This window comes from Bacillus rossius, chromosome 17, assembly GCF_032445375.1.
Source record: "Bacillus rossius redtenbacheri isolate Brsri chromosome 17, Brsri_v3, whole genome shotgun sequence".
In the NCBI taxonomy this organism is placed as follows: domain Eukaryota; kingdom Metazoa; phylum Arthropoda; class Insecta; order Phasmatodea; family Bacillidae; genus Bacillus; species Bacillus rossius.
Window position 1 is genome coordinate 23,389,901 of NC_086344.1, and position 13,168 is coordinate 23,403,068.

The 13,168-nt window shown below is 35.6% G+C and overlaps 1 protein-coding gene across 2 annotated transcripts in view; it reads right to left on the bottom strand.

The window, feature by feature from the left end:
* The window catches only part of LOC134540757 (transmembrane protein 231), a 31,450-nt gene that overhangs the window by 5,669 nt on the left and 12,613 nt on the right, over positions 1 to 13,168 (bottom strand). For both annotated transcript variants that reach the window (XM_063383659.1, XM_063383658.1), the window contains exon 3: positions 10,217 to 10,342. In XM_063383659.1, coding sequence (XP_063239729.1) covers positions 10,217 to 10,342 — 126 coding nt within the window. The remainder of the gene's footprint in view (positions 1 to 10,216; positions 10,343 to 13,168) is intronic.

Genomic DNA, 13,168 nt, shown 5'->3' on the forward strand with positions numbered 1-13,168 from the left:
ATAATTGTGCAGGGGTAGTCTCTATAATCATTACTTTGGATTTGTATAAGTGTGGGCAAAAAGGATTTTCCTGCACTTTCCAAAAGCAGGTGTTCAGACTGAGTTTATATGTTAGCATGACTCCTGCGGCTTTCTGTTCACTGTCCAGACTTCCAATCAACCTGCTCAGTGTGACCCGCATTACATTTGAATCAGTAATTTAACTCTCTCTCTTGCGGTCTTTCTCTTCCAACACGGACTTTGAAAGTTTCCAATGCCTTAACAAGCAAGTTGTAGTGTACCTCCAACAACGGCAGTTTTCAATTTTATTTTTTTGTAATTAAATGGTTTTTCATCCAAAATGATTACATTATTTTGGTTTCGCATTTCACACCATAAACATTAAAAATTAACATTCTTTAAATGACTCAATTATATTTTTTTTTACATCTTTATTCCAAAATCAAGGACTACGTGAGGTGATAGGGGTGACAATTTCTTGCACCCATATAATTATTTACTCAACTTTGGATAAACACTTTCTCTAGTTCATTGCCGATAGCATGTCGGGAAGGGGAATAGGCGTTATTTACAAATGAGTTAACAAATAATGTTCCTGAGAAAACTGTTGTGCCATAATTAGTTAATACGATGTTAGTGGCAGGGGCGCAAATCTGTAGGATTCCAGGGGGAAGGGGGAGGGGGGGCGTATAAATTCCCAGGGAGGGCCCGAGTAGCCCAAAAGTTTTGCGCGTCAAGTTAACCAACAGAAGCCATCCCTGGATAGGGTGCTTGTTTGTATGTAGTATACTGCCCATATTTTGGCCCATTTGCAATCTATAAGAAGAAAACTTTATAATATACAAACAATTTTCTATAAAGCATAGTTTTAACGTTTACGCTATTCAACTCCATTTCACAGTCACAATTTTGCGAGCGTGAGCAGGCCCCCTCAGTGAGGGGATCTTGATTCCAGGGGGGCCCAGGCCCCACTGCCCCCTCCCCCTCCCCCTCCACGCTCTCGTGATCTAAGAATTAATCACTAATGCATCACATTTATTTAGAGAGGGTCAGAGATACTCAGCTTACGATATAACTCAGTTTTATGTTTTGGAGTCCTTAGTTGTATTGTGCCGGAAATTAGGCATTTCGTCACCTTTTTTAATTTTTTCTATAATTTTAAAATTTTTTGGGGTTTCTTATTTTTTATAAATTTATCTGGTTGTTAATGGGGGTGATTTACTTTTGTTAGGCCGGTGTACGCCACGGATTTAAACTTTGTGCCAGTGGACCGAAGCCCCTTCCCAGGGGGCCAATCTGATATTTTGCTGTCTAATGTGGACATGGTCAGCCCGGTTCAAATTTCTCTCGCCTGCAGTCACGTCCCGAGTTTGTAATTTTAATTCCCTGCATGACCAAAACTGCAAAGAGCAGTTCCTGGGCTGCAAGCTGCTACCTTGTAGAGACCTGCTGAGAATAACATTTCTCGTCACGAAGCAGTCTCCAGTGGAGCTGCGTTCCCACCAGAGTGGCGTTTTCTGTACCCCCCTTCCTCTCTCTTCACCTCACTTTAGTTCTGAGAAATCAAGCTAGGAGCAGTGACCGGACGGGATGATGACCTGATGCAAAAAAACCTTCTCCCTGGTCCGACAGACACATCCCCGACATCTAGCGGAGGAAAAAGTAACCGTGGGCCTGGTCGCCAGCGTGCAGAGCTTAGCCTCATGACACCTGGTGGCAAGTCAGCTCACCGCCTCAAGTAGTTCCCCCTTACGCCGCTAGAATGCAGCGTCGCGGTGCCATAAGGCACTATGCTTTCTTCTCGCGGCCTGTAGAAGTCGATTGTTCGTTGCCTTCGTTTCGGTCCGGTAGAGAGCGCGCATGTCAAGTTCTTGTCACGCCCGCCTCTGACTCCTTTGGAAATTTTCGGCTTAGAACCGAACCTTCCCCCTCCTCCCTAGGGCTTTAGCTCCTATTTTGATTAGAAGCCTTGTCCGCCATCGTGGCACTTAGTTCTCTGAGCTGGGCTGCTGACCACGTGTTCTCGGCGTCCTCTGCGCTAAGAGGCTTTTCGCGGGAACGGCGATTTTCGTGTGCACGAGAATGTAGTCGGCTTGCTTAAGGGATGTGATCCCGTTTGTACAGTAGCCAGGCAGAGGTAGTTTTTAGAAAAGTCATGCGTAGTTAAATTTTTATCTATTCATATTTAATTCTAAAAATTCTGGTTTCCTTCGCGCATCCGCGGATTCTCGGTGCGCGTCATCCTGATGGCGTGAGACACCTCGCGAGCCCTGTTTCCACACCCTGTTTGGTGAGTAATCCTTTTTTTTTCCCCAAATTCCCATTGTTGGCTTTTGTGCCAACTGTGTATGACTGTCTGGACGCAGGTGTAATTCGTTTTGAATTTGGGCTGTGTTTCAGACAGGGTCGAAGTTACGGAGGGAGAAATTTCCCCCGCATGATCTTCGGGACCTCCAGCTGATCCCCCCCCCCCCCCCCCCTTGTTAGAAGAGTTTGGCCCGCAGTCCGGAGTCATCCTGGAAAGACCCGGGTAATATGAGATATATATATATTTTTTCTTCACTTCAATAGAAGGAACTAAAACAAAGATACCAGCGAGCAGTGTTTTAAGGACGTCATCCTCAAGAATCTGGAAAATCGAGGAATCTCATATATATATATGTAATCGTTGGGAGCTATATTTGAAATTTTGTTAATGTATTCATTTGATTGTTTGGTTGTAATATGAATTGTTTTAAATAATGCCGGGCGCCCCTTTTAATTTTGTTAATTACTGAGATTTTTATTGTCAGGTATAAATAATGCCAACACGAAATTCCTTAATAATAAACTAGGAAAACCTATAGACCAAGCTACCGATTTTGTGTATTTATTTATCAAATACCTTCTTCATTGTAACGATCCACAAACTCCCCAAGTTACTAGTGCGCAGGGAGGGTAAATTTTGTCTTGTTCACCGTCTCATGCCCCCTCTGGTGATTAACTTTAAATTTTCTTAATATTTTGCCCAGCAGTTTCCAAGGACTTTTTGATTAATTAAAAATAATATAAAAATTGGGTACGAGGGGCGTTACAGTATTAACCTTTCACTTTTTAGTTACCCGGTGAATTATTTCATTGTTGTAAGCTGTCCCCTGTCCATCCTTCTACCTGGAAATGTCAGACAGCAAGAGAGAAATAAAAATATATTTAAAGAGACTTTTTATGTATCTCTTATCAATTGAATTGTTTTACCTGTAAATTTGAAAAAGTTAAAACCATAGCCACATAAAAAAGTTTAAACAAAGTGACGGGGGAAGAGTAGGAGACCATAGTTTTAATTCATTACGAATCTGCACAATCGGGCGTACCCTTCTAAGACTATCATGTTACGCCATTTCTTCACATAATAACTTTTGTTTACAGTTTCAGTTAGCTGCCAATATCCGATTTAATTGTAAAAAAAAATAGATTTTTATTCATCATTTTTATAACATTTTTAACTATGTAATATGCTAGTAAATTAGTGTACCATAAAATATAAAGAACAAATTCAAGTTATATAGTCAAATAAATGAGATGATAATTTGTTCTTAACAGAAACAGGTTATCAAAATCAATATGCTTATATTTCAAAAACCACTTTAGTTATAAACAAGGTTGTCTTCGTTGGTCTGTAGCTCTTAAGAGTGAAATATGTTCTAAATTTATGGCATTATTACCAGAGGGTAGGGATGTGAAGTTTGGGCATACACAGGCTCTGCAATCACAAACCCTTTCTCGCACAGTTAGTATGACTGAAGAAAGCACCCTGCTACATTACACTAGACCTAAAAAACACTGGCTTAAAGACTGACAATTACAGGGCTTACACGAGATTATATAATAATTATGTCATTAATAGCTCGTTCAGTTTTAATGATGCGTTATGTATGACTATGCAAAATGCACGTAAATCGTACTTGCCAATCGCTGCCATGGCTAACACCCTGCATGATTATAGCGTATAGGCTTCAGCCTGAGACGCACTTGGAGTCTTCCCTACCCAGACCCCTCCCACACTCTTAGCTTTAGTTAGGTTAGGAAAAAAATACTCAGAAATAAACTAAAAAGGTTAAACATTTAGGGTTTTCACTAAGTATATCAGTGGTAAATATATTGCATGTATCGGAAAGAGTATAATTTTTTGCATCAATGCAGGTAAGATAAGCAGTCTTTGAATCAATTGTGTGTTTTTGGGCTTACAGTAAATATGAGTGTGAAATTATGAAGGAAAAAAAAATCATTGTATCATAACATATGTAGCACAAAGATCATGAAAACTTATTATGTTCAAAATTTATTAAGGTCGTTTCGTAGGTAATTTTCTTAAGAATAGATTCGTAGATTAACAAAGTAGTTATTTTTATTTCTGGTGACATAAAATATATGCTAATTTAGCCACCAAAGTAAAATGCATAATATCCTATTCAAAATCAATCTGAACCCTTTCTAAACTGCGGAGCAACTTTCTTGACCTCAAATTCACCATTTCGAAACTAACCGTTCTTCAGTTATGTTACTACAAACAATACTTAACTAAAAACGTATTTCAGTCATAAGTTTGAGTTGGATTTTTTAAATTGGAGGAAAGCAAGCCTTAATCGAGAGAAACATGCCGCGCATATATTGCATATTATCCACATTTATTACGGTCATATAGCAGCTTCACACGGCCGCGTTTTATAATTTGTTTGAAAATATGTTATCAATTTAAATAGTTGACCCTCCCCAAACATTGAACTTATAGAATTTAAAAACATTTTGTTGTCAAAGGATATTGAGTTGTTCCGGACGTTAAGAAAACAACAGCACAACATCCAATATCAATGGTGTTTGCAAGAAAATAATTTTACTGCTTGGATATTAACGTATTATACTGTTGGTGTATCCTACAAAATAATATTCCACAAAAGGTCAAATTTAACATCTTTTTGTATCCAAAAAAAGCATAAACCACTGAATGGCTTAACGAAATTCGTGAGTGAAGTTCGTTTTTAGTAGCTTTTTGCAGAAAACCTTATAATAGAGATTTGAATTAATTTTATTAGGTAGACATTTATTGAATAAAATATTACCGTAACTGTAATGAATTTTTATGACGTGACTGGTTTCAAAAACATATTAATATGAATTATATTTATAAATAGCAAACTGAATAAAAGAGGAAAAATAAAAATATACTCAACATTTTAAAATAAAATTTTACATTTTGAAAATTATTTCAATTTTTTCTTTATTTAAATTTTTATGTTTCTTTGAAATTTGCAAATCTGGGATTTGGATTTCACTCTGAGCATCAAATTATCCATGAGTTATCGAATTTTATTAAGTGCATGATTTTTCAATTTTTCTGTCAGATGAAATGTCAAAGATTCAAGGTTGAACCTAACTTGAACAACTCTAAATTCTGTTTTCACCTCGCCAACAACTTGTAACAACGTAGAAAGTTGGAAGTGCAAGAAAATGTTTTGTAATTTTGTTCTCTTTTTCACTGTTACATAATCAAGTTAATAAACATAAAAATAATACCTGCTGAATGCTACTGATCTTTTTCATTTCATTTTAAAGGAACGTTGCCAATGGTAAAAATATTGACAAATTTTTCCTGATTGCAGAAGTAGGCTAGTAAAGTTGATACAAAATCCAACATTTTTAAAACACATCAAATATGAATCCGTCCATACGTGTATGTCTTGAGTCAGTAATCTGGCCTCATTGATTTAGGCATTTAAAAAAACATTCTGAATTTAAAAAAAAATCATTTGTTCAATCCTAATTATGCCATTTATGTATAACATTTATATATATTTCATTAAGTTTTGTTAAAACATACGCCCCTGATAGTTAATTTTCCAGGTTGAATGTTTAGTGAAGCTAAAGCAGAAACCCTTTAAGCATGAACAGATTGGTACATAATATTGCACGCACATATTGTTAAAATACTACTTGAATCATTCAAAATTATATACAGTTAGTTTACACACTGTAAGTCATTGCCTATTATTATGGAATACGAAAGAAAAGACATTGTTTTGTATTTTTAATAAAAAGTCAAATTTGTTTCCACACTATTTCTTCATATAAAATTATAACCAAATAATTAATGTGTGATACAGATTTAAAAGTATAAAGCTATCTTTAAAAAATAAATTACTGAATTATTAATTGTATACACAGATAAATTATGGATAGCAACAGTTATCTCAGGAACAATATAATTCATGTGCATCTAAAAACCTAGTTCCTAAAATATGGACTCTCATAATAATAAACGTTATTAATCGCTACATCAGTGTCAAATTTAATTTCACAACACAACTCATGAACTATGTATGTGTTTTTGGCATTTGTTTTTTGAATAGTCCAAGCTAAGATCACATTCCATCCAAAAACCCTTAAGTAGAGTACAAAATTATAATGCTAGGTTTTTTAAAATTATTTTTATAGGCCTACACCACAAACGGTACACGATATACCTATACATAATAAATTGTTAAAGTAATAATATTTTGCTACGTATAATTAAACCAAAAAACTACTAAATTTATACATATGCAATTTCATGATTTTAAAGTTCTGCAGTAAATTGTGTTACATATTTTATATGGAAGGTTACAGGTATAACAAATTTATTTCATCCTTTTTTCAAAATATAAACTTGTTACATGCTCGTACTTAAAAAATTACTAAGTGCAAATTTGATTGGACAAATTTTCAAACTTATAAAAAAGAAGAATATATATACATTTATTTGTAAATTGCGCATAACGAGACCTTAACAAAATCTTTTCCCTTTGATTTGATTGGATTACTTTCGGTGTTTTATGGGATAGTTATGCATTTGCTATAACATGGTGACTAACCGTGGTCACAAATGCATTTAATTGCACGTAATAGTTCACCGAATAAAGTTTATTACAGAACATCGGACTATGTATTAAATTTTCCGCTTAACAAATGAGCAATTTAGCAGAGCTTTCTCAATAACAAAAAATAGCATAAAACTTTAAATTATGCAGTTTAAAAAAATAAAGTAAAAATGGTATTCACTATGACAAAGAATAAGGCCAAAAGAATGGTTGCCAGTTATAAAAACCACGCAATAAAATCTACCCAGTAAATTTGGGTTGCTGAGAATTTAGTACTATTTTTATACATTACTAGCTAATTTAAATGGCCCGTATTTCCATGCTACCTATATTTCGATGTTAAAATTAAATTTTTAGTTCTTTTTATAATTATTTTGTTAGAAATCACTTTAAATAATTTAACTCTTTTTAATTTACGGTTTTTCTTTTGGTTTTGAATAGAATAAAATGTGTTGTTTTTTTTTTGGTTGGATGTAATTCATATAAATTATAAAATTTATTTTTCACAGTAATTTCACCGTTAAATGCACGAACTGTGTGAAAATGCTATCTGCTGAGAAACAAACCAGTCTTCAAAAATGTAGTTTTCAACAAACCACATAGAGAATGCTGGTGGTCAAGATGGTTATACATCACTCCCTAACTTTCAAAGAGAGAAGCTTTGTAGGGGGCTGGATATAAGACAGTATGAAAACATTTGCCACAAATACACAACCAAAAGTTTCCCCATTCAATATCCAAACAACTTAGAAACATCGTTAACGTAGAAACTAGAAAGTCATAACTTAGAAACACGCAACACAGAATCACACAACTTAGAAAGTCATAATTTACAACTGTCATAACTTAAAAACACACAAGTTGCAAAGATTCGGGGATCACAATATCTACATCACGGAAGAAGTCATCTGAGGGTGAGAATGAAGTCGTGTCAAAAGATTTTGTCTGAATATCCTCTCGTATTACATTGGTGTCACTGCCTTAACCACACGCAGTCTCTCTTGTTGAGGATCTGAATGTTTATGATTGTACCAATCATCAGTCAGAATTTTGTGTCCGGTATTTTTAGAACAGTTAATTTTTTAAGCAGTTTCAGCAATTATTATATCCTCTCCATACAGCTTAAACAGACGACTTTTGACTGTCCGATTATTGTGTTTTCCTCCTTCTATCTGGTTAGTTTTACTGTCAGTAAATGATGGTTTGGAAAGGTACGCGACGTTGAGTTGAAAATCATGACCAGGCATGCAAGTCAGCCAGCCAACTGACAAAGTACATAACCACATATCTCCTGTTACAGGGTGTCGTATTCATCATACCAAGTTCGATGGGAGGCATATTCATATTTAAGTGATATTCTACACATTTATATTACGTAAAGTAATCCTGCACAATTTTGGGACGCATTAAATAAATTAGCCTTGCTATTAATGGAAACTAATGCTTCGGAATATGCGATTTCAAATGACAAGAACACTTTTAGGAATGCATTAGTCATGCTAAGTGAGGGACTGGTTTAAATGTTAGTTTGATTGCCCAGGATTTTAGAAATGTGGGTTTATTTTCATTATCAATATTTTTGCTGATTATTGAAGCTATTGTGTCAATTGTCTTGATTGATTAAAAAGGTTGCGTTCACTTAACAGTACAACACTGATTGTTTCATATTTAATATCAAATTTTTGTTGTAAAAAGTGGCATTTTCAAATGTTTATTAATTGTAATAGTTGTAAATAAACAATATATATTATTTTTATAATCAAGTTTGTAAATCAAAAACTGGTTTTTGTATTTTGTTGTACAAATAAGGTATAGAGTGACATGCATTATTGTAAAGCATATGGACTGATTTGGATCTTACATTTTTTGATCCCATAATTTTGCTGGTCACTGTGCTTCTAAGTTTACGTTTATCATTTCGTTCCCTTTTATGTGAGCATAACTAGTAGTACTCCATTCATATGCTGCAACTACAGCTATGTTCATGCGACCTATATTTTTCTATACATGTAGTACTTAAGTCACCGCTACCAGTGGATAGAACTACAACTTCTGCACCCGTATTCTAAGCTCCTTCGAGACGTGCACTCAGACGGGAATACCGTGTTAGCTTAACTATCACATAAGGAAAACAATGTTGCATATTCAAGTCAATTTTGCTTCAACTTGTATAGTTTTATAATACTGTGATAGTTATTTTATTCCAGTAGCTGCAGTACCATGCTCATTTCAGGTTACTTCATGTCTAATTTTTTTAACAGGACTACCAAGTATGTAACTTGCTAGGAAACGAGAAACCCTGTATTGAAATCACAACACAGAGAAGATTACGTTACTCTTAAGAGAACTAAAAATGCAGGCAGTACAGTAGTACAACCGGGTAGCCTGGTTCAACTGCTGGAATTCCCCCGGGAATATCCAAACATGGGTGCTTGATTCGTGCCACATAACATTTCACTATAAACATTTATGCTTATTTTTATGTAACCCTGTTAAAATATTTTCCTGCTTAATGACATTTGCTTTCTAACATTCAATAAAATAAAAAGTTTTTTTAATCTCACTATTAAAAAAATTATCCCACATGTTAAAGTTTACTTTACACTTTATGTATGTTTATGTTTGCAATCACCATTATACCATAGATGTAGATTGTCAAATGGAATTGTATATGGTCGTAGTTACAAGTTTGTTCACACCCTTGCCTTGGAAAAAAAATTCCTTCCATCCCTTGGCATTCTGGTGTTTTTTCAGATCTACGTATTCAGTCCTACAATATTTTAGTTGCCAACTATTCCATGACGACAAAACAAAAAGTGTTTTCTATTGCTCATAGAAAGGGAATTTATTTCATTCATGGGTAGGAATCTCAAAATTACACATTATCAGGCAGAAAAGGAATTGGAAACAGACATTCCTATTCTAAACACCCTCATCACAAAGCTTGAATAGCTTCATAAAACCATTGGTAACAATGTCAAGTACTAAATAGGTATTTCCTGCCTATTATGTTTCCTTCCCTATGCCCTCTTGAAAAATATTACAGGACTACTATATTACCATTAAATTACTTTACTGCTTATAACTTTTTCTAACTGTTAGCCCTCATACAACCTTTCTAACTTTGAACACATGGTTGCATAATAGGCCTCATTTTTAGCTTCCAACTTTTATGTTGCTAATTTCTATAAATATGTTCTTTAGTAATGTTTATTATTGTAGAATTAAACTTCTCTGCATACATCTCACATTATACTGTGTTAAGTAATAATATCAAACATATTTATCTGCCAGTTATTTCTCATAGCTTTAACCACTTTACTCACATGAAGTTTGTAGTCAAACAACAGGAACAGCTTCACAGATTTTGCTGTTGCGTTTTGCATCAGGACTTCAACTTCAAAGATCATTCTGTCATTCTTGTCGTCGTGGTTGGAATCAATTTCTCTACTCTGAAACAGTATACAAGTGTGATATGTAGTTCAAATGTTTGCCCTATCCCATCATTACAAATTTGACAACTAAAATACAATATTTTTGTATCGTACATAAGTTCTGATGTTGCATATTCAACTCCTACTGATGACTATGCCTGCTCTTTACATACTGTTACCACTCACCACCTCCAGCTAGCTCAAAATAAGGGGATGAGTGGAACATACAAGTTATGTAGCAGGTCACAAAACAATTATTTTACAATGTTTGATGTAATTATCTTTCATTTTATTAAACTCAAAATATCTTCCGAACAAACAGAACACAAACAAGAATTGAAATTTACATCGAGAAAAAATCAAACACAGAGCCATCGCCCAGCCACTGCCTGCTCGGTCCGCCACCCGAACGACCGTCCGGCATGGTGATCGAACAACGACCGTCCGGCACGGTGATCGAACAACGACCGTCCGGCACGGTGATCGAACGACCGTCCGGCACAGTGATCGAACAACGACCGTCCGGCGATCGAACAATGACCGTCCGGCACGGTGATCGAACAACGACCGTCCGGCACGGTGATCGAACAACGACCGTCCGGCACGGTGATCGAACAACGACTGTCCAGCACGGTGATTGAACAACGACCGTCCGGCACGGTGATCGAACAATGACTGTCCGGCACGGTGATCGAACAATGACTGAATTACAGCCTTCCTTCACTTTGTGCGGGCAGCATCCTGGGCTCGCTGACGTAATTTTCAGCCAATCACGGCGCATGGCATCAAAAACTTCCACGAAATGCTTACTTCTGTTCCCACAATGCAGCGATTTTGTCACTCTCACACTCCTGTGACCGTGACTCACACGACTATCATGTGAAACAAAGCCTCGGTCGTAGATAAACGAAGTAGAATTACGTCAGCACGCCTTCCCACACAAAGAAGACCGCAAAAAAAAATAAACCTGGTGAAATATTTTCACACTAACTTCAGAAAAGAAAAAAAACTTATCATTTGTAAACCTAGCCTTGTAGCATTGCAGTATACAAGCCTTTTCTACTAATAAAATTGTTACTAAGAATGGGTTAGGTTGCCAGTATATTTTAATCCGAATTTATAATTATTTAATAATCATGTTTCTTCTGTCATCCTTTCAAATTTATTTTGCTAGTTATATTTACCTAATATTATGTGTAATGAGTTTTTCTATTATTTATTTAAATTTGAATATTGTATTATAATTATACATTACGTTTTTATTAGAATGCAGATGTTGCATAATGGTTCTAGAACAAGGGACTGTGTCTGGGGTGATGTGTAGAAGGAGAGAGGCATAAGAAGCCTGTAAGTGCGAGTGAGAACGAAACAGTGTTTCCCCAGTAAGAGAGAGACTGTAACGATATCTCGTCACTGCGTGGGAACTGGAGGAGAACTACTCTCCCACGGTGTTGGAGAGGAGAAAGGGAATCCCCTGTTTCTATGTGTGAAAATGGTTTTCAGTATATATGTTCTCTGTTCTGATTGTCTTGTAATTGTTAGTGTGAATGAAGAGTATATGTGATTGGTCGGTGAGGTCATGTGACTGCCCTTCCTGCGTGGAGGAACCAGTGCCATGATCTCGTCAGTCGGCTGTCGATCGCTGCACAACGAGAGCGGGTTCGGTGGCTTCTCGCCAAATATGTAGGAGAATTGTGGGATAGAAAATTTAACGTTGGTGGTCAGAGCCATGCCGAGTTTTAAGTTAACCTGACATTTTTATTTTCATTCGGACATTTAATTAGAAATTGTGACCATCTTTGTCTGCATTTTGGCTCGTGGCGACTGTGTTTCGCCAGGTGCGGCCAGGTTTGGGGCCTCACTAGTTGTGTACTTCAAGTAACTTTTTACTGAAGGACTTAATCTACGCTTGTTTTTTTTTCTGCTTAATTTTCATCGCCCGAGCAAAAAGCAATTATTGACAATTGGATGGATGAGCTGAACGCGTGAGAAAAATATTGAAAGTGATTGGATTCGGTTGTATCGTCTTTCGGACAATAAAAACTCTCAAATGAAAAAGAAAGAAAATCTTTTCATTTCAATAAAGGAAATGTAATAACCTGAAATATGACAAAAAATGTATGTAAAACAATTATTACTGGATTGCATGAGGAAGGGTGTAATCTGGGTTGTTACAATACCACCACATCAGTGAGGGTTCATATGAATCCGGTAACTATTCGTTAAAGGGCACTGCAATTATTCAAGTAGTTTTTAGACCTTAATGAGTAGAGACAGGTGTTTTCGGTGAAAAAATTTGCACAATTTCGTTACTTTTTAAGAGATGATTTCGGTATATTTTTCGCTATTTTCTCAGTAGTTTCGTCAAAAATTTTGTTGATTTTAAAACTGCAATATGAGGTTTATAAATATAAGTTCTACGTGAATGTGTTTAATATGTCATTTAAGAGTAGAACTACACAGTTTCATACATAACTTTACCAAATAATTGCACAACTATGCTGAGCATTTCCGTATTCTACTGGCAGACGGCACGTCCCCAGCGTCTTAAAAAAAAATAAAAAATAGTGGTGGATAATTAAAATGTGTTGTAAAATTTTTTCTGTAACATAATTAAATGTAACTCTCTCTTATACAAAACACAAAAATAAATACTTTTATAGACCTATGTATGCCTTTTAAACTCTGTAACCTGTAAGGCCTACCACAATTCCGAGTAGGATAATTCACAAGATATTATTGCACAAATTATACAAACTTTTTTGTCTGCATCGTTCAGGTTTTAAAAAAATCCATACATTTACTAGGCCTAAACATGTTACAAAGCACAGTACTGGAAACTGA